Here is a 21,496-nt window from a genome sequence, read left to right as displayed (position 1 = left end):
TCAGGTGGTTAAACCTTTATGGGGGGGGGGGGGGTAGGGGGCTACCCTGGACCTAACACTAACTGCCCTGACAGTTTTTACTGTCACAACTGACACTAAATGCAGTGATCAGTAAATAAATGATCACTGCAATCAGTGACACTGTGACTGGGGGGGGGGGGGGCAGAATCGAGGGGTAATTTGTGTGCCTATGTGTACCTACATGTCAGTGTAGTGTTTGGTGCACTTACTATGTGTTCTCCTCGCAGTCTGGTCAAAAAGACCGCCCCGAGGAGAATGACACTCAATTCCTCCCTGCCTGTGTTTACACTACACAGGCGGGGGAAGCTTCTCATTTGCCAGGAGCGATCGAGAGGGGATGACCAGAAACCAACGGCCATCCCCTCATCCTGGATCTCTCCTGAAGCGAAACAGACCGCCGCAGCCAGCGGGAGGGGGTCTGATCGGACCCCCCACCCGCTGGAAGGCAAGCACGTACATGTGCATGTCGGTGCCATTGTGCCGACGTACATTGCCATGCGGTGGTCCTTAAGTGGTTAAAGAGAGTAACTTCTATTTTTTCCCAACAAAACAGTCCCCCCTCTGGGTGATCAATGTACATTGCAAGGATATTACCAAACTTTGTTGCAGATTCCTACCTTTTGTTATCCTGAAGAAATAATGATTTTTTTCTGTGTCCATGTGTAGAGTGAATCTGTCTGGGAGCGGTTTTATAATGAGTTGCTGTACCTGCAGGGTTCTGATAGGGAAAGTTGCAAGGTCTGCATCCCTTTAGATGTGATTTTCCTTTGGAAGTACAGTGGTGTGAAAAAGTGTTTGCCCCCTTCCTCATTTCCTGTTCCTTTGCATGTTTGTCACACTTAAGTGTTTCGGAACATCAAACCAATTTAAACAATAGTCAAGGACAACACAAGTAAACACAAAATGCAATTTGTAAATGAAGGTGTTTATTATTAAAGGTGAAAAAAAATCCAAACCATCATGGCCCTGTGTGAAAAAGTGATTGCCCCCTAAACCTAATAACTGGTTGGGCCACCCTTAGCAACAACAACTGCAACCAAGCGTTTGCGATAACGTGCAATGAGGCTTTTACAGCGTCCTGGAGGAATTTTGGCCCACTCATTTTTGCAGAATTGTCCTAATTCAGTTACATTAGAGTTTGAGCATGAACGGCCTTTTTAAGGTCATACCACAACATCTCAATAGGATTCAGGTCAGGACTTTGGCTAGGCCACTCCAAAGTCTTCATTTTGTTTTTCTTCAGCCATTCGGTGGTGGACTTGCTGGTGTGTTTAGGATCATTGTCCTACTGCAGAACCCAAGTTCGTTTCAGCTTGAGTACACGAACAGATGGTCGGACATTCTCCTTCAGGATCTCTTGGTAGACAGCAGAATTCATAGTTCCTTTTATCACGGCAAGTCTTCCAGGTCCTGAAGCAGCAAAACAGCCCCAGACCATCACACTACCACCACCATATTTTACTGTTGGTATAATGTTCTTTTTATGAAATGCAGTGTTCCTTCTATGCCAGATATACTTGGACACACACCTTCCAAAGAGTTCCACTTTTGTCTCATCGGTCCACAGAATGTTGTCCCAAAAGTCTTGGGGATCATCAAGATGTGTTGTGGAGAAATTGAGACGAGCTTTGATGTTCTTTTTGCTCAGCAGTGGTTTTCTCCTTGGAACTCTGCCATGCAGGCCATTTTTGCCCAGTCTTTTCCTGATGGTGGAGGCATGAACGCTGACCTTAACTGAGGCAAGTGAGGCCTGCAGTTCCTTGGACGTTGTTGTGGGGTCTTTTGTGACCTCTTGGATGAGTCATCGCTGCGCTCTTGGGGTAATTTTGGGCGGCCGGCCACTCCTGGGAAGGTTCACCACTGTTCCATGTCTTCGCCATTTGTGGATAATGGCTCTCACTGTGGTTCGCTGGATTCCCAAAGCTTTGGAAATGGCTTTATAACCCTTTCCAGACTGATAGATCTCAATTACTTTCTTTCTCAATTGTTCCTGAATTTCTTTGGGTCTCGGCATGATGTGTAGCTTTTAAGGATCTTCTGGTGGACCTTACTGTGTCAAGCAGCTCCTATTTAAGTGATGCCTTGATTGTGAACAGGTGTGACAATAATCAGGCCTGGGTGTGGCTATAGAAATTGAACTCAGGTGTGGACAACCACAGTTATAGTATGTTTTAACAAGGGGGCAATCACTTTTTCACACAGGGCCATGATGGTTTGGATTTTTTTTCACCTTTAATAATAAACACCTTCATTTACAAATTGAATTTTGTGTTTACTTGTGTTGTCCTTGACTATTGTTTAAATTGGTTTGATGTTCCGAAACACTTAAGTGTGACAAACATGCAAAGGAACAGGAAATGAGGAAGGGGGCAAACACTTTTTCACACCACTGTATCTCACTAAAAGTGACATTTTTGTTGCAGGGGGTGCCCAAAATCTAAATTGTAACTTTGATTCGATTTCTGGGAAAATCAGTGAGCCAATCGCACAAGCAAAAAATGACATTTCTGAGGGGTGTTCTGTATTTTACAGAAAATGACAGTGTATGCAGATTGAAAAAGAAAGATTTCTGATAAAATATTCAATTACATTATTATAATTGAATGTTAACGGACTTGTATTGCAACTGTATATGCTATTTTTTTTTTTACTTTATATGCTATTTTTTTCCTCAAAATTGGAGGAAGCTTCATCTTATTTACAAAGCTAAGTGAACAGCCTTTAGGCCTTATTCAGACGAGGAGGATCCGCTTGCACGGAGTCTGCCGGCTCAGCGGGAGATCTCTCCCTTGACCTCCTCTGAGCCGGCGGATGACAGGTCCCTCTCTGCTCACTGAGCGGGGAGGGGTTTGTTGAGCGCTGCTGGATTCTATGGAGAGATCGGATGAAAACGAAGAGCATGTCCGTTTTTATCAGATCTCACCCGATCCAATAGCGAAAGATCCGGACGTAGGGCCATCCGTCTGCTTTTGGTAGATTGGACCGGGTCGGATGTCACTGGACATGTCACCGCTGACATCCGTCCCTCCATAGACCAGCATGGATCGACCGTTTAGGTCTGCCGGAAAAACTGACAGGCAGACCTGAAAGGTCCGACAGTGTGAAAAGGGCCTTAGAAAAACCCCATTGTCAAGTTAAAAGAAGGATAAACCAAAATACATGAGACTGAAAACCTTACCCTCAGAAACCTAAACCTGCAGTGATCCAGAGAAAAAGAAAAAAAAAACCCTCGTGTTTTTTGTTTTTATGGTTTTTAATCTGACACAATTTATTGAAAAAATTACAAAAAATATACAAAACTTCTTCCTTTCCAGAGTTAACATTTCAGAGCATGCATTTATCCAAACAAAATTGCATTTAATATTCATAACTAATCACTTGCTCAGAACACCAGTACATATATATTACTCTAACAGACAGTCCTTACCTCCGAGCAAATTCCTTACCTTCCGTAGACCCATAGTACTTAACTTGGATGAGGTATAGTGTACAGGTAAACATATATAATTGGGAGAGCCTCTAAAAACATACAACCCCCATATTTATGCTGCTGCAAATATTCCAGCTTAACCCTGAGCACTTCCCAAACAAAGAATGAAATATAGTGTTAATTATTTAAAAATATCTTCAGTGGAATTACAACTAATGTGTTATGTAAAAAATAAGGCAATTGGGGCCTAAGGATAGTTTTAATAAGATTGACAGGGAAAAACATTTAGCACAAAGTAAAGGGTTGAATAGACTGAGGGAGGAGATGAAGGGAGCAAAGTCCCAGGAGCTGAATACAAAGAAAAGGGGGAAGAGGGGCATACAGGGGAGAGAGAGGTAGAAAGTCCCAGGAGCTACTAAAAGAGCATAAGTTTGGTTGGTGGCACATGCCACTAGGAGCATGACCGCACATATATATACCCACCTGTTCTCATTAGATGGGGTATATCGTGGCTGAGGATCAGGGTCATTATCGTTGAAATCGAAGCTTGCCATGGTATCCTGAAAAATAAACATTTCATAATGTTAACATAGATGCCCTCAAAAATTATTTTTGTGCAACAAAGCTTTACCTGAACGGAAGTTGTTTAGTCACCACACAATATGTCTTTTCCCCAATGCCACTTATGCAATATATGGCCTTTTAATTTGCCATTTTGACTTACAGGGATGTTTTTTATTCCCTAATTAAAATTAAAAACCCAGGCTAACATTAACTTATGTCACATGGTCAAGAGGAGGATGTAGCACATCCTGCAATAAATCATAACCCTCATCCTCAGCCACATGGTTTTCTCTGCACTCCGTGTGAGTAAATTACACACACTGAGATTGGCTTAGAAGCTACTGAGGATCAGATTACAGCTCGCTTATTACCGAGTTAAGCTGTCTATAGATTATGCCAATTCAGCAGGTGACCTATTCAAGAACTTGATTCGTTAAATCCGATTGGTTAGGTCCTCATTCTGTATTAAGAGACTTAAAACTGTTCATATCCATGAACCAGACAAAACCCTGATAGGAGAGAACAAACATATGGCAGCCCTGATGTTATTAAGTCTGGAGAGAGAGCATGCGCGGAGCTAAGCAGTATGGTCGTCCCTGCCTAAAGCTGCATTAACTGAAGGACAGAACGGCCAAATGAGGACAGGTACACAGCGTTTACACGCAAGTATTCCTCCCAGGTCTGTGCCAGATATCAGCGGACATATTAGGGCTATTTTCCCCAGGAACAAACGGCCCTCCATGAAGCCAAAAAACAGCAAATCAGCACCACCTCAGACAGACAGTCAAAATGGCGCTGTTGCCAGCCCCCTCAGAAACATCAGACAGGGCTAATAAAGCCTTAAAGGCAAATACACAATCTCCAGTCCTCTCAAGTAGGATTTTGAACTGGAAAATGTTGATGCCTCTCAGGGTGAAATGGCCCCTCCAGCCACATTAAAACAAGTTGAAAAACTGTTCCAAAAATCATTACAATACACCTCAGACCGTATTACCACTAGTCTCGCCAAAAAGATCAGAGATCTGGGCCAACGCATGTCTGCACTTGAAATTAAAGTTGATGATGTGGAAAACTATACCCTGAATTACTTGACAGATTGATAACCTTAAAGAAAAAAAATAGGATTTTTTTACTCACCGTAAAATACTTTTCTCTGAAGTTCATTGACGGACACAGCTCCATTAATCTTGACCGTACGGTTATTACGTCAACTTCAGGAGAGGACTAGGCAGAACATGTAATACATGTGGAAAACAACAGAACTGTACAGTGCTGCCCAGTGCCCCCCCTCAGTCTGCTTCCTGCAGCTCAGTACCTCAACAAGCAGTATAACAAACTAATAGGAGGGGTGGGTGCTGTGTCCGTCAATGAAGTTCAGCGAAAAGGATTTTCTTTCATTGACTGAAACAGCTCCATTAATCTTGACCGTAGGGACGTCCTCGAGCAGTGTCATAATGAGGGGTGGGAACAGCAAACATAACTTCACCCACAACCAGAGGTGCTCCCCAACAGAGGAGACACCATCTGAACCAACCGCATCAGAACTTGCGGCCAACATATGCATCAGAATGCATTGACAAGCAAAATGTAACTTTCTCTAACAAGAAGAAAGAGTGTAAATTGCAACATTACACGGCCGCCTGCAAAACTTTGCAGCCAAAGCAGGCATCAGAAGATGCGCTTGCATCAACTTTGTAGAACTTTGTGAAGGTGTGAACGGACGACCAAGTCGCCCCCTTACACACCTGAGAGACTGACGCTTGATGTCAGAAAGCCCAAGAGGTCCCAACTGCCCTGGTGGAATGGGACGTGACAGGAAAGGGGGGCACCTGCCCCTTCAGGGTGTAAGCCAGGACCACGATCTGTCTGATACACCGCGAGATGGTGGTCGATGAGACTGCCAGCCCTTTTTTTGGACCAGCTACCGAAATGAAGAGAGAGTCTGACTTCTGGAAGGGAGCCGTGGCAGATTGGTATACCTTTTGGGCGCGGACCACGTCTAGGGAATGGAGGGCCACCTCCTTAGGGTGTGTCGGTTTAGGACACAGAGATGGTAACACAATGTCCTCATTGAGATGGAAGGCCGAAACCACCTTCGGCAGAAAAGAAGGTTGCAGGCGCAACACCACCTTATCCTAGTGGATAACCAGATAGGGCGATTTGCAAGACAAGCCCGCCAGCTCAGAAACCCTCCTGGCAGATGTAATGGCCACTAGGAAGGCCATTTTCTGAGAAAGTCAACAAGGGGATTTCCCTGATCTTCTCAAATGGTGGCTTCTGAAGCGCCGATAGCACCAGGTTCAGATCCCACGGAGGTAGGGGGTGGTCACACCGGAGGGACTACATGTCGAACCCCTTGCACAAAGGGGCTCACTAATGAGACGCTAGGGGTCGTTGGGAAAAAAACAGCCAAGGTTGATATCTGTCCCTGGATGGTGCTCAAGGACAGCTTCTTGTCCACTCCTTGCTGTAAGAACAGCAAGATGCTGGAAACGGAATAGGTACGTGAATGCCACCCCATCACCTTACACATGGAGATATAAGCCTTCCACGTACGATGGTATATCTTCAGAGAAGATGATTTGTGCCCTCAGCATAGCGGAGATTACAGAGTCTGACAGACCTCGGTTCCTTAGTACCTGGCTTTCAACAGCCATGCCGTTAAAAGCAGCGACGGTAAAGCAGGATGGAGTATCGGACCTTGCAATAGGAGGTCTTCTCGCATTGGCAACCGCCAAGAAGCATCCGCCCCCCAGGCGTACTAGGTTGGCGTACCAGGGACAACGAGGCCAATCTGGGGCAATCAGTATTACTGGAATCCCCTCCGCCCCCACTCTGCGAAGCAGACGTGGTAACAGTTTTAGTGGAGGGAATGCATAAAACAGGCGCTACTGCTCCTATGGAGCCACCAACGCATCTGACGCCCAAGGATCTCTTGTCCTGGACATGAACCTCCACACCTTTCGATTGAGCCGAGAGGCCAGAAGATCCACATCTGGTGTGCCCCACCGCAGGCAAAGAAGCCTGAACACTTCCGGATGCAATGACCATTCTCCTGGGTCCAGCATCTGGCGATTTAGATAGTCTGCCTGCCAGTTTTCTACTCCAGGGATGTATATGGCCGACAGGGCCGGTACGTGTCGCTCTGCCCATCGAAGGATGTGAGCGACCTCTTGTTCTGCAGCTGAGCTTCTTGTTCCTCCTTAATTGTTGAATATGCCACTGCCGTGGCTTTGTCTGACTGGATTCTGATCAGACACCCTCGTAGTCTCATCGACCATGTGGAGAGGCATAGTCTGATCGCTCAAGCACATTGATTGGTAACTGGGATTCCTCCCTCGACCAGAGGCCCTGGGTCGATTGTACTCCCAGTACTCCACCCCAGCCGGTCAGGCTGGCATCAGTTGTGATCACTGTCCAATGAAGAGGCAGGAACGATTTCCCTGACTGAAGAGCCAGAGATCTCAGCCACCAAAGAAGAGAGTCCCTGACTAACTCACCTGAATCTGCCGATCCAGGGATAACGGAGATTTGTCCCATTTGGACAATATCTCCCTCTGCAAGACGGGTGCGAAATTGGGCCTACAGTACCACCTCGAAGGAGGCTACCATGAGGCCCAGAAATTGCATGCAAAAATGCAGTGACGACTACCTGAGGTTCATCAACAGCTTCACCACGGCTCTTAGAGTCTGCAGTTTGTCTCAAGGGAGAAACACTTGTCTCAACGGAGTCCAGCAGTAAGCCTAGGTACTCAAGGTGCTGAGTCGGCACTAGTACAGACTTTTTGAGGTTCAACACCCACCCAAACTCCTGTAGAGTTGACATGGTGATCGCCACATCCTCCACAATTGCGTTCCCACGTTGTTGTAACAACGCCAAAATCAGAGCCAATGTTTTGGTAAAGACTCGGGGTGCTAAAGCAAGGCCAAAGGGGAGAGCCACAAACTGGTAGTGCTCTTCCCCACTGCAAATCGCAGAAACCTCTGATGCCTGAGGCATATGGGTATATGCAAGTACGTGTCCTGGATGTCCAAAGACGCAAGGGAGTCCCCCTGATGGAGTGCAGCGACTACGGAGCGAACGGATTCCATTCTGAACTTTTGCACTTTCACAAAGCAATTGAGGGCTTTTAGGTCCAGGATTGGATGTACCCCTTCCTTTTTGGGGACTACAAACAGATTGGAGTAGAATCCCTGAAACCTTTCCGGTTTTGGAACAGGCACTATTCACCCTGCAGCTGAGCAGGTCCCTTACTGCCCCAAAAAGGTCCTCCCGGCGAGCCGGGAGTAAGGGTATGCTGGAGGGAAAAAATCTGTTTGGTGGCCAAGAGAGGAACTCTATCTTGTGGCCCGATGAAATCAGTTCTCAGACCCATTGGTCGGACAGCCGGGAGGCCCACCGAAGGCGCCCCCCCCCACCCGTGTGTCAGACGGGGGCAAACCTTCATGTGGTAGTACTTTTGCTCCCAGGCTTGCGAAACCAGGGACACTTTTGACCCTCCACATTCATCCTGTCAGACTGGGAGCACTTACCTGAAGCCCCGGCGGACAAAAAAGCCTCTTTTGAGCAGAAAAGGAGGGCCCTTGCCTGCGGCGTGGCTCTTTACCTTTTTTGGACTGGGGGGGAAACATGTTTTTCCCACCTGTGACATTCTTAATGTCATCCAGCAAAGCTCCAAAATAGCTGCTCACCAAGGAGGGGCAAATCCGTCAAGGCCTTTTTTGATGCCTGGTTGGCAAACCAGCATTTCAGCCAGATTAGGCGCCGTAGCACCACTGCCGATACCGAGCAGTGGGGGTGTATCCAGGGCCACATCACAGACATACTTAAGGCCGTGCACCAACTGGTCTGCTAGGTCTACGCAGACTGGAGGGGGCTGTTGCTTCTCCAATTCACGGTGCAATAGTTTTGCCCACTCAGTAAGGGTCTGCGACACTAATGCCGTGGCCAGTACCGGTCATAGCGCTGACCACCACTGTAAACATGGACCGGGCCACTGCCTCGCCCCTCCTGTCGGTAGGGTCCTTAAATGCCAGAGCCCCTTCTACCGGAATTGTGGTTACTTTATTTAACCTGCATACTGGGGGGTCCACGACCGGGGGAGCCAACCATTTTTTAAGGAGGCTCTCTTCAAAGGGGTACCGCACCACCCTTCTTTTTGGGACCGAAAAGGTCAGTTGCGGGCTTCCCCATTCCTTGTATATGAACTTATCAAAATAAGTCAGATACAGAAACACCTTAGGTGTACGGGCTGGTTTACGGGACCCAAAAGGGACCACCACCTCAGCAGAGGATCCTGCTGCATCCTGTATTTTCAGGGTATCACACATAGCGGTGATAAGTGCTCCAACTATCGTTTTTTCATTGCGGACCCGGACACGGAATCATCCTCACTATCCGAACGTTCTTGGTCAGCGTCTTCTGACAAATCAAAACAGGGGCCGCCAGTCACCGCGGGGCCCGAGTCTGAGCTCTCCCCGGAAGATGGAGGGCATTTTTTAACCCCCCTTGCGCCCGCACACCACCACCACCCTGGTAACAAACATTTCAATGACCGCCGACAAAGCGTTCAAAGGCACTGCACTGTTTGCAGGTGAGCTGGTTGCAATTGCAGGGAGATCTGGGGAAGAAATGCCAGCTTCTGACGCCATGCTGACCCACTCCGTCTGCCATCTTTGGGGACTTAGGACAAGGTGCTCAATCCCACCCTCCTAGCTGCTACAGACTGAGGGCCCCCCCCCCACAGGACTCACCACCCTGACCGAGTGCTTCGCTGTGTTGTCGCTGATCGCTGTATCCTGCGTCAGCTCACAAGTGTCCCGGAACAAAACAAAAAAAAAAAAACGCACTGTTCTGAGGCTCAGGAACCAGCGCTGGGGAGAAAAATCGTGCTGAGGCTACAAGAAAATGGCCACTGGCTGTCCTTGCATAGAAAAAAAAAGCACAGGGAAAATGTCCGCCGGACTCAGAGAAAATGGCCATGCTTCTCACAGAGGCTAACAAAGTGGCAGACGATCATGCTGTACACAAAGAGTACACTGAAAATGGCGGGGGTCAGCGCTATGGCGGCAGCACACATGCAGAGCCCACAGACACCAGCAAGAGACAGATAACAGCCCAGAGACACAGACAGCCAGCGCAGCCCCCAATCAAGGATCAGAGCCCCCCAGAGGATCCCCGGCCCAGGTACACACACCGCACTACAGCCCAGTCATGCAGCATCCCCCACGGGGGGGGGAGAGATACAGGGACAGGGAGAGAGGAAAGGGAGAAGAGGGACCCCCTAATCGACCTCCCAAAGAATGCCCAGCTGCTTTGTCCTGCCGAGACAGGGAGAGCTGTACTTACCGTCCGGACTAGCTGGAGGCATCCCATCACAGACCCACACCCGAGCAGTACGGGGTGGCTGCAGGCCACGCACACTGTGACAAAGACATCGGTAGTCCCATCATATGGCTGCCCCAGAGCCTGAGGGGCATGTCGTGGCCGACCCAGCGCAGTTAGGGCCTGCACACATTCGATGGCCAGGCTGGGGAGACTACAAGGATCTATATTATCCAGCCTGTCACCCAGCCAGCTATTGATCGCAGATCATAGGATCAAAATCTTGCGCAAAAGGCAAAAATCCAGAAAAATCCCAGGACAGATGGTCCCGCAGGGAGCCTACGCCCTCCTTCACTAGGCAGAAAAAACTGAGCTGCAGGCAGCAGGCTGAGGGGGGTATTGCCAGAGGGACCGCCCCCTGTTTTTCACATGTATTACATGTTCTGTCTAGTCCTTTCCAGAAGGTGGCGTTATAACCCTACAGCCAAGATTAATGGAGCTGTGTCCGTCAATGAACGAAAGAGAAATTCCATTTTACAAACCGGATTGGAAGACTATGAAAATCATGCTAGGTGCTCTAATTTACGCATTCAAGGAATACCTGAAACTGTCATTGACTTATAAGCCACACTGATATCGCTTTTTCAGGAATTGCAACCATCAATACCGGTGGAGTGACTTGAGATAGACAGGGTTCAGAGCCCTAACGCCCAAAAAACTTGATGGTCCTCCTCACGATATCATTGGCAAATTTCATTTTTACTGCACGAAAGAACTACTAGCCGCTGCAAGATACAAGGAATCTTTAGTCTTTCAGGGACATAATCATCAACTATTCGCAGGCATATCACAACCATCAGCAAAAGTCGGGCTCTAAAACCCCTACTTCAAATATTGCAACGTAACTTAAATTACTTATCAATGGGATTTTCCCCGTCTCTGTGCGTTTCACCTATCAATGCTCAAAATATATCTGTCGTAATGCAAATGATCTGGAAACCACTCTTCAAGATTTGCACCTCTTGAATTCCACACAAAACCCAGATGGCTCTCACCGAAGATCAGCATCATGTTCCTCAGGCACGTCAAACCCAGCAGGCAGAAACGGACATCATGGCTTGCACAAAAGAGGTCGCTTTCATTCCCCAGACCCAACACCTGATGATTCTATGGACTGAATGTTATTTACACCTTTTCTTATGGTTTATTTACCAAGTGACTGGTTATGTTCACTGATTGGTATAGTTTATTATTTTTTCAAACAAGTCTTAATATGGCGTTTTTTTCCACTAAATTCAAGTACTTACTTTTCACTTGGGCATCTTCTGTACTCGTTCTATATATTATTAAGATACAAACTTAACTGTTGGCTTTCAGTACCCTTCAGGGATGTTCCCTGTGCTTCTATTACCCTTGGTTGTTAATTTTTTTGGTGGACAACTGACAGTAGCTAAGGTTCCCTTGTTGGAAGATTTTTTTCTCCCTTCAACGGTAACGTCATAAGCCTATACCTATTTTATCTAATACTTTTGGCATTTAACTTAAATTTAACTCCCTTTTAGATCTTTTTCCATTTCTTTTTTATTCTTCTTTATTCCCCCCCCCCCAGGAAATGCTCTTTGGAACATAGTTTTTGAACAATTTATAATACATGTCATCACTATCTCAATCTTTGGCTACTATGAACATTCTGTCCCTGAATGTACAGGGATTGAATGTTCCACAAAAGCGCACTAGAGCTTTTCGATCCTTTGCTTCTAGAAAAGTGCACAAACTATGCCTGCAAGAAACCTACTTTACCACGCAATCCACCCCTAAATTCTTTAGCAAAACCTATTCTCAAGTTTATACAGCCTCTGTGAAACAGTGTGGTGTACTTATTGCGTTTCACTCAATTTACACTAGTAAGGCCGCGTACACACGCGCGGACTGTTTGCCCAACCTTGTTCGGCAAACAGTCCGCTCAAAATTTGCATGAGCGGACTTGCCCACACACGAGCGGACTGTTTCAGCGAACTGTTTGCCAAACAGTTCGCTCAACTTTTGAAATGAACGGACTCGCCCACGTAAGGCGGAGCCAAGTCCGCCCATTTCGAGCGCGTGCACAGGTAGGCGGGGCCCGCGAAGGAGACGTCGCGGGCTCCGCCGCCTGGAATGGGCTTAAAGGGGAACCCCAACGCCGACAAAAATCGGCGTGGGGGTTCCCCCAAAGTCCACACCAGACCCTTGTCCGAGCACGCTACCCGGCCGGCCAGGAAAGGGGGGCGAGCGAGCGCGCCCCCCCTCCTGAGCCGTACCAGGCCGCGTGCCCTCAACATGGGGGGTGCCTTGGGGAAGGGGGGGCCGCGCGCCCCCCCCACCCCAAAGCACCTTGTCCCCATGTTGATGAGGACAAGGGCCTCTTCCCGACAACCCTGGCCGTTGGTTGTCGGGGTCTGCGGGCGGGGGGCTTATCGGAATCCGGGAGCCCCCTTTAATAAGGGGGCCCCCGGATACCGGCCCCCCACCCTATGTGAATGAGTATGGGGTACAATGTACCCCTACCCATTCACCTGTGAAATAAAGTACAAAAAAAAAAACACAACACAGGGAAAAAATATTTTATTGCACAGCTCCGGGGGTCTTCCGTCTTCGGGGGTCTTCTCGCCGGACTCCTCCGCTATCTTCGTGTAGCTCTTTTACTAGCGGAGGAGCCCAGCTTTCTTCCTCCCCACCGCCGGCCTCTTCTCCCGACTTCGGGGGTCTTGTCCCCCTCTTCGGTTCTTCTGCCGGGCCACCGCGCCTTCTTATAGCTCTTTTACAGGCGGTGGCCCGGTCTTCTGTCGCCGCTGCCTTCCGTTCTTCTGTCGCCGCCTTCGGTTCTTCTGCCGGGCCACCGCGCCTTCTTGTAGCTCTTTTACAGGCGGTGGCCCGGTCTTCTGTCGCCGCCGCCGCCTTCCGTTCTTGTTCTTCTTCTTCTCCTGGAGATGTTGACTCGACGAGCTCTCCGGCCGGAATGCCAGGGACACGCTCCGCTGCCACTTATATAGTGACAATGGGGCGGTGTCACATGGTATATGTCACATGGGTTGGTCACATGGGTTGATGTCACATGGGGACTATGACATCGTAAGGGGGCGGGGTCACCATGTGACCAACCCATGTGACATATACCATGTGACACCGCCCCATTGTCACTATATAAGTGGCAGCGGAGCGTGTCCCTGGCATTCCGGCCGGAGAGCTCGTCGAGTCAACATCTCCAGGAGAAGAAGAAGAACAAGAAGAACAAGAACGGAAGGCGGCGGCGGCGACAGAAGACCGGGCCACCGCCTGTAAAAGAGCTACAAGAAGGCGCGGTGGCCCGGCAGAAGAACCGAAGGCGGCGACAGAAGAACCGAAGGCGGCGACAGAAGAACGGAAGGCAGCGGCGACAGAAGACCGGGCCACCGCCTGTAAAAGAGCTATAAGAAGGCGCGGTGGCCCGGCAGAAGAACCGAAGAGGGGGACAAGACCCCCGAAGTCGGGAGAAGAGGCCGGCGGTGGGGAGGAAGAAAGCTGGGCTCCTCCGCTAGTAAAAGAGCTACACGAAGATAGCGGAGGAGTCCGGCGAGAAGACCCCCGAAGACGGAAGACCCCCGGAGCTGTGCAATAAAATATTTTTTCCCTGTGTTGTGTTTTTTTTTTGTACTTTATTTCACAGGTGAATGGGTAGGGGTACATTGTACCCCATACTCATTCACATAGGGTGGGGGGCCGGTATCCGGGGGCCCCCTTATTAAAGGGGGCTCCCGGATTCCGATAAGCCCCCCGCCCGCAGACCCCGACAACCAACGGCCAGGGTTGTCGGGAAGAGGCCCTTGTCCTCATCAACATGGGGACAAGGTGCTTTGGGGTGGGGGGGCCGCGCGGCCCCCCCTTCCCCAAGGCACCCCCCATGTTGAGGGCACGCGGCCTGGTACGGCTCAGGAGGGGGGGCGCGCTCGCTCGCCCCCCTTTCCTGGCCGGCCGGGTAGCGTGCTCGGACAAGGGTCTGGTGTGGACTTTGGGGGAACCCCCATGCCGATTTTTTTCGGCGTTGGGTTTCCCCTTTAAGCCCATTCCAGGCGGCGGAGCCCGCGACGTCTCCTTCGCGGGCCCCGCCTACCTGTACACGCGCTCGAAATGGGCGGACTTTCCGAGCGGGAACAGTTTGCTCATTTCGAAAGTGGCCTACACACGGGCGGACTGTTCGCTCAAACACAGTTTCAGCGGACAGTTTTTCGGAATTTCCGAAAGACTTTGTCCGTCCAACTGTCCGCTGAAACTGTCCGCTGAAAGCCCACACACGAGCGGACTGTCCGCCCAAACACTGTTCAGCGGACAAGGTTGGGCGAACAGTCCGCCCGTGTGTACGCGGCCTAAGAGATTAAAGACAGCTTAGCTGTAAAATCCTTTTCTTGGAGTACCTCACGGGACACATAACCATAGTAGTTACTATGTGGGTTATAGGCCACCTTTAGGTGATGGACACTGGCACACCCTAAGATAGGAAGTCCGCTCCCTATACAACTCCTCCCACTACTGCAAAGCTGAATAGAAGTATTCTTTTTTGCTTTGACCACCTCAATCAGTTCCTTTATGGCATTGATCTTTGCTTGGGGCACCCTTTTCTGGGCTGCATCTACGATGAGACCCAAGTATTCTAATCTTCTTGATGGTTTTAAGGAAGATTTCTCTAGGTTGAGAATCCAACCTAGGTATTCCAGGTAGTGACTATGGTGACCATACTTTGGTTTAAGCGGGCTACCGACTGGTCTATCAAGAGCGGATCGTCTAGGTAAGCTATAATCGTTATACCTTGGGCCCTTAATCTGACTAGAGGAGGGGCCAGGACCTTTGTAAACACTTGAGGTGCAGTAGCTAGACCAAAAAGGCAGAGCTACAAATTGAAAATTAAAAAATTTTCTACCCGAAACAGATATATCTGGCAAGCGGGGAAAATAGGCACATGGAGGCACCCTTGATGTCGAGAAGTTATCCTCCTTGTAGGGTGGAGACTACTGATCGGATTGACTCCATGCCAAACCAGTTATTCAGGAACTGGTTTAGATCTTTGCGATCTAGAATGAGTCTGACATCTCCATTTGGTTTTGGCACTGTGAAAAGGTTTGAATAAAACCCCAATCCCTGCTCTTGCATAGGGACCACCAAGATCACTTTTTGAGATAAAAGATGTTTGATCTGAAAAAATTAGGAGAGGGGGACTCTCAGAACTCTAGTTTGTACTCTAGAGCTATTGAGGAAGTCGCCCATTTGTCTCGACACTCATCCTGCCAGACCCTTGAGAACTGCAGAAGTCTTCTCCCCACTCGAGCTAGTGGGGGGCGCCCCTTCATAAAGAGGCTTTAGCATTTTTTTTTTGTAGGTTTAATCCCCCAGGACTTCTTTTGTCCCTGGGGTTGACCCTGAGGTTTATCTATTGAACCTAACGTCGTGACTGCCTGATGGCTGATGCCCCTGGCACTGGAGAAGGGGCTTGTTTAAATGAAATACGTTTACTCCTTTTCCTAACTGGCAAAAGGGTACTTTTTCCACTACAAATTTTTTGTAGTATTCTACGCATATGTACCAGTCCATTAGTAAGGCAGGAGCCCTGAAAAATAGAATCTTTCATAGCATTTATTGCAAAACAAAGCACCTGGTAGCTCGGCTAAATCCGGGGCATGCTGATCAGGGATAACCTTGAGCACCTGTTTAAACTGGTCTTTCAAGGATTGACATACACCAATTGCTGCATCCGCAGATTCAGTCACTGAACCTGCCAGAGAAAATGTGTTTAAACAGGACTTGCAATTTTTTATCCGTTGGATCCCTAAGCATTTGAGCATTGTCTATCGGACAAGTCAAACTTTTATTCACAGATGATATAGCAACATCAATTGCTGGTATCTCCCACATTTAGTGCATTTTTCCTCCATAGGATAAAGTGTTGAAAACAGTGAGGAAAAAAATGCTCATCTGGGTGATCCCACTCAGAATACATAAGCTGTTCCAGCAATAAATGGATAGGAAAGGCATGCACAGCTTGAGGAGGCTTTAGCAAAGTCAAACAAGTGGGCTTATCAACCGACACAGTTAAGGGTAGCATAAAAGTGGAGCGGACCAACTCGGTAATAGATTGCACCATCAATCTTTCAGATTGTGAGGCTGAAGGAGGTCCTTCCGCATTTGACCCCTCAGAAGCGGAGTCATCAGCCTCTTCACGGTCCCCTGATCGAAATTAGTCTTCTCCCACCCCCAGTTCCTCTGTTTGAGGGTCCCAGATAGTGGAAGGGGACCTGTCGCATTCTGTCCCACTCTGGGAAGATGCACATAAAGCAGCTAACCTTTCCTCCAATTCTATCATAGCTGAGGAAAAAAATCTCATCAGTAATATAGACAGGGACTGCAGTGTTGGAAAGTCCCAAAATTTGACCTCCCCGATGGCTCACTACGGGATCTTACGGGATTGGCGTGCGTGTGCACGTGTGGTGGCGATGAGGAGGGGAGCTGGTGACAAACTGCTGTGCAGAGGCGGTGGAGAACGTAGAGGCACCCACCACTCATTCTGGCTTCCCCCTACCTATTCAGAAATAGGGGGAGAGCTTCTGCCCAGGTGGAGGGTGTTTTTAGAAATCCCCCCCACCCAAAACATCTTACTGGAGGCCTGGGACTGCTAGCCGGAGGGAAGTCTGCAGCTTGCGCTGACACAGAGTGATCTAGGGAAAGCATGAACAAGGTACAAGCTCTATACAGCTCCCAGTGGTGACTTTAGGCATAACCACATTTACTTTTAAAAGGAGACAATCCGTAAGATTATGTAAAATTCCTTCGGAATCTCCACTCACATTAGCCCGCCGCAGAGATTGTGGTAAAACCAACAGACCCAATCTTCCCCCCTCACGGTGGGCTCTGTCAAACCTTCAGGGACCAGGGACCCTTTTTGTCGGGGGTTCCACTCCCCTGGAACTGTAAAGCACCCTGCCAGGAAACTTTATGGCTGAAAAAACAAAGTACTGGATCCCAGGGTCCAGCTCTCTAAAAAGAGAAGTTTTACGGGCTAAACCGCATTTCTTCCGTAATGAGGCCTGGGTATCATTCAATTCGGCCTGAAAAGACACAATAGATCCAGTTGCATAGCTTGCCCCAGCAAAGGAATATTCCAGTGGAACTCAGCATAGCACATCTTTACTTGTGACCAACACCTAAGACACTGGCGAAAAAAAAAATTAGGTACTCCCAGTAGTGGGAGGGGGTATATAGGGAGTGGACTTCCTGTCTGAGGGTGTGCCAGCATCCATCACCTAAAGGTGGCCTATAACCCACATAGTAACTACTATGGCTCTGTGTCCCATGATGTACGATAAAGAAATGTAATTCTTACAGGTCATTTATTGGATACTGCTATCACTGTTGTGTCTTACGATGCCTCTTATAAAACAACCTACCTCTTTCCTCTCCCACTTACTACAAATAGTTGATTCACATAAGATGGGTACTGTAATAGTTTGTGGAGATTCTAATCAGACTCTCTTTTTGGACAAATTACTCATCTAAATATACCTAATAAACATTCTTTTTCACAACTTGTTATGAAATATAAAACTTAGTGAGTGGCATGAGTTTAAGCCTGCCAAAAGACAATATACTCACCTATTCATATACCCATAAATCATTTTCACAGATTGACCATATATTCTTAACCATAGGAATGGCAGCTGAAATTTTGACATCCAAAATCATACCAATTCCATGGTCAGACCTTAGCGCAAATTTTACTTTTATTGCTTCTACTATTACGGGAGCACATGATCCCACGTGGATTCTCAGACTATTTACTAAAAAATGTAGTTCATAAAATAAATATTGAATTGGCACTTAAGGAATACTTAAAACTTAACTCTCCTGACATCTTCCCAATCACTTTATGGGAAGCACATAAACCAGTCCTTTGAGGCATGCGTTTTAGACAAGCTGCAAGGTTTAATTATGAACGTAAAATTCTATGCCGGGAGTTAGAAACAAATTTTAAGAAAGCTTTATGGTATTTCAAAATAATCCATCTCCAACATCGAAACTGAAATTAGATAAAGCCAAACTTGAATTTGATCTGTTTCTCACAGAATCCACAGACAAAACTATTAAAAGATCGAGACATAACTGCTACATGAATGCGAATAAACCGGATACATTACTGGCCCGGGCACTTAAATCGAGTCATATCCCCCCCAAAGCAATATGCCTTAAAATCTCCAAGGATGTGTACTCCAATAATCCTATGAAAATTCTGAAAAAATTTAAACCACATTTATCCACTTTATACTCATCTAATAGTGAGCTGGATACCTCCAAGGCAAATGATTTATTTTCCCATATTTCTCTTCCGTCTTTATCTAAGACACAGTGGGAAGTGCTGGGAAGTGCTGGAAGAAACAGTGTCAAGAGATGTGGTGTCTATTGCTAGCAAAGATCTGAAGTTGAATGAGACCCGGTCCTGACAGATTTTCTGCTTTTTATTATCAAACATTTGTAGACAGACATTCTTACACCCATTTTAACTAGTGCCTACAACTCTCTCCTGGAGGGACACTCCTTTAGGAGGGAAACTTATTATTTGCATGATTCCCAAACCTCATACAGATGATACTCTATGGTCCAATTATCGTCCCATTTCTTTATTGAATATTAAAATCCTAGCCAAAATTTTCGCCAAAAGACTAAATACAATAATCGCTAACCTTATACATCGTGATCAAGTGGGTTTCGCCCCTATTCATCAAGCCAGTGATAACATTAGACATGCAACTCTTCTCATGCTGCTAAAACATGTCGTATTCCTTCTTGTTTTCTCTTTCTCTTGACATTAAAAAATCTTGTTATTATATCATGGCCCTACATGCAATGTACCCTTCATAAAATGGGGATTTGGCCAACATTTTTTAAACTGGATCTCCGCATTATATCATGAACCTAGAGCGTATATTAAATATGCAGGCTACAAATCAGAAAAGTTTCCTATACAAAAGGGGCACTCGACAAGAATGCCCACTCTCCCCACTTTTGTTTGCTTTACTTATTGAACCCTTTGCACAAAGCATAACAACAGAACCCACCATTACTGGCATAGAGTTAGGTGGTCGTCACCATAAGTTATGTTTATTTGCAGATGACATTCTCTTATTCCTATCTTCACCACAAGCATCCGCCCCTAATCTCAGTTATATTAAATATTCATTCATATCAGGTTTGGAGGTCAATGTTAAAAAATCTACTGCATTGAACATCTCATTGTCTGAGACCGAGAGAATCACTGTACAAGATTCGTTACCCTTTCAATGGGCTGCACGTAGTCTTCCATATCTGGGTATCCAGCTTACTGCCAACGTTTCAGACTTCGTTGCTGCTAGTTATCCAGCTTTATTAAAATGGACTACAAATTTGTTAGCTACTTGGTCATCTATCCATACCATTCTCCTGGTTCGGGAAAATCAATATAATAAAAATGACTATTCCACCTAAATTCTTATATCTAGAGTCCTTCCAATACATATACCTGCCTACTTTTTAAGAGTTATACAACAAAAAGTAACTCAATTTACTTGGGGGAAATCAAACCAAGATTACCTAGAAACACTTTGTACCTACCTAAGATAATGGGAGGCCTGGGTTTTCCTAACTTTTCATTATACTACAGGGCTGCTCAATTGGCACAATTATCCAAGTATCATTCTACTGTAGGGATTTTTATTCCCACCATTTCAGTCCTAATTGTACTATTAAATCTCTTTCTAAATTTGAACAAATTTGTTTAAAAAACTCACATACCAAAGGTCGCATTTCTACCATTTACTGGCAATTACTCATTCTGATTGCCATCATATGGTGCTAAATGGGAACAGGACCTTGATCGTACTATTGATATTACGGAATGGGCTACAATATGGTCTAACACTGAATCTACTTCATCAAACATCGTAGCACTTGAAACATTATACAAGGTAATGGCACAATGGTACTTAGTCCCTGCTAGATTTGCGCCTGACTACTCAGACCCATGTTTTCATGGCTGTGCTGATTGGGGCACGTATGTACATATTTGGTGGCATTGCTGAACTGTATATACATTTTGGAAACCAGCATTTTCCTTAGCCTCAGAAGTGTTTGAATGTTCCATTTCCATAGATGCGACAATGGCTCTTTTAAATTTAAAGCCAGACTCAATGACAAAAACTATTCAAACTTTTCCTTCAACTCTCTACAGCAGTGAAACAGACAATTGCCAAGACATGGAAAAAGCCTATAATCATTAATACACGCTAAAATAGAGGATTTGGATAAAAACAAACTGAATTCATTCAATACTATATTGCAGCCATGGATTGTACTCTCTCTAATACCTTTGACGATAGAGTACTCTCATCCTGGTAATAATTTTTTCTTGCATTTGTTTATATTATTGTTCATTATAAATAATTTTGCCTCCGTATATATACACCTCTCCCCTCTTTTTCCTTCTTCCTCATTTCCTCTTTTCCTTTTAGCCACTTCCGGACCGCCCAGGTGATTACTTTGAAGGAGAATATCGTTATGGCAGCAGCTAGCTGTCATAACCCCGGTATCCTCATTTTCAGCGGGCAGTCCGGTTTAAGATAAAAGTAGTCTCTGCGGCGGATTTGCCACAAGATCACTTTTAAATCAGTGGTGGGAGAGGAGACCCCCCCCCCTGCCGCGTTCCGGTGCCCTCCACCACTTACCAGAGCTGTCAGCAGCAGCGGAGGCAATTGCGTCCTCTCACTTGCTGGGTATGGAGATGAGTGAGGGGAAGTGGCCCCCACCCATCTTCATACCACTGCAGGGCGGAAGCGATGTCAAAACGTCACTTCCGCCTATAGCTCTCTTTTTCATTTATTACATTTTAATGTAAATATGAAATCTGAGGTCTTTTTGACCCCAGAGCTCATATTTAAGAGGTCCTGTCATGCTTTTTTCTATTACAAGGGATGTTTACATTCCTTGTAATAGGAATACAAGTGAGGGAACAAAAAAAAAAAAAAAAAAAAAAAAAAGAGGGTCAAATGAATAAGAATTTAAATTTTTTTTTTTTAAACGCGCTCCATCCAGACAAGTTCAAGTGCAGAAGCGAACGCATATGAAAA

At 46.7% G+C, this 21,496-nt stretch overlaps 1 protein-coding gene across 1 annotated transcript in view; it reads right to left on the bottom strand.

The window, feature by feature from the left end:
- The window catches only part of PCSK4 (proprotein convertase subtilisin/kexin type 4), a 206,463-nt gene that overhangs the window by 96,030 nt on the left and 88,937 nt on the right, over window positions 1-21,496 (bottom strand). Inside the window, exon 5 of the mRNA XM_077476003.1 lies at window positions 3,935-4,011. Coding sequence (XP_077332129.1) covers window positions 3,935-4,011 — 77 coding nt within the window. The remainder of the gene's footprint in view (window positions 1-3,934; window positions 4,012-21,496) is intronic.

The sequence above is a fragment of the Lithobates pipiens genome, unplaced genomic scaffold (assembly GCF_037356315.1).
Source record: "Lithobates pipiens isolate NorthernLeopardFrog02 unplaced genomic scaffold, aLitPip1_a1.2 Scaffold_13, whole genome shotgun sequence".
Taxonomy (NCBI): Eukaryota; Metazoa; Chordata; class Amphibia; order Anura; family Ranidae; genus Lithobates; species Lithobates pipiens.
The sequence above is the reverse complement of the archived record's forward strand: the minus strand, read 5'-3'. Positions and strand labels throughout refer to the sequence as shown.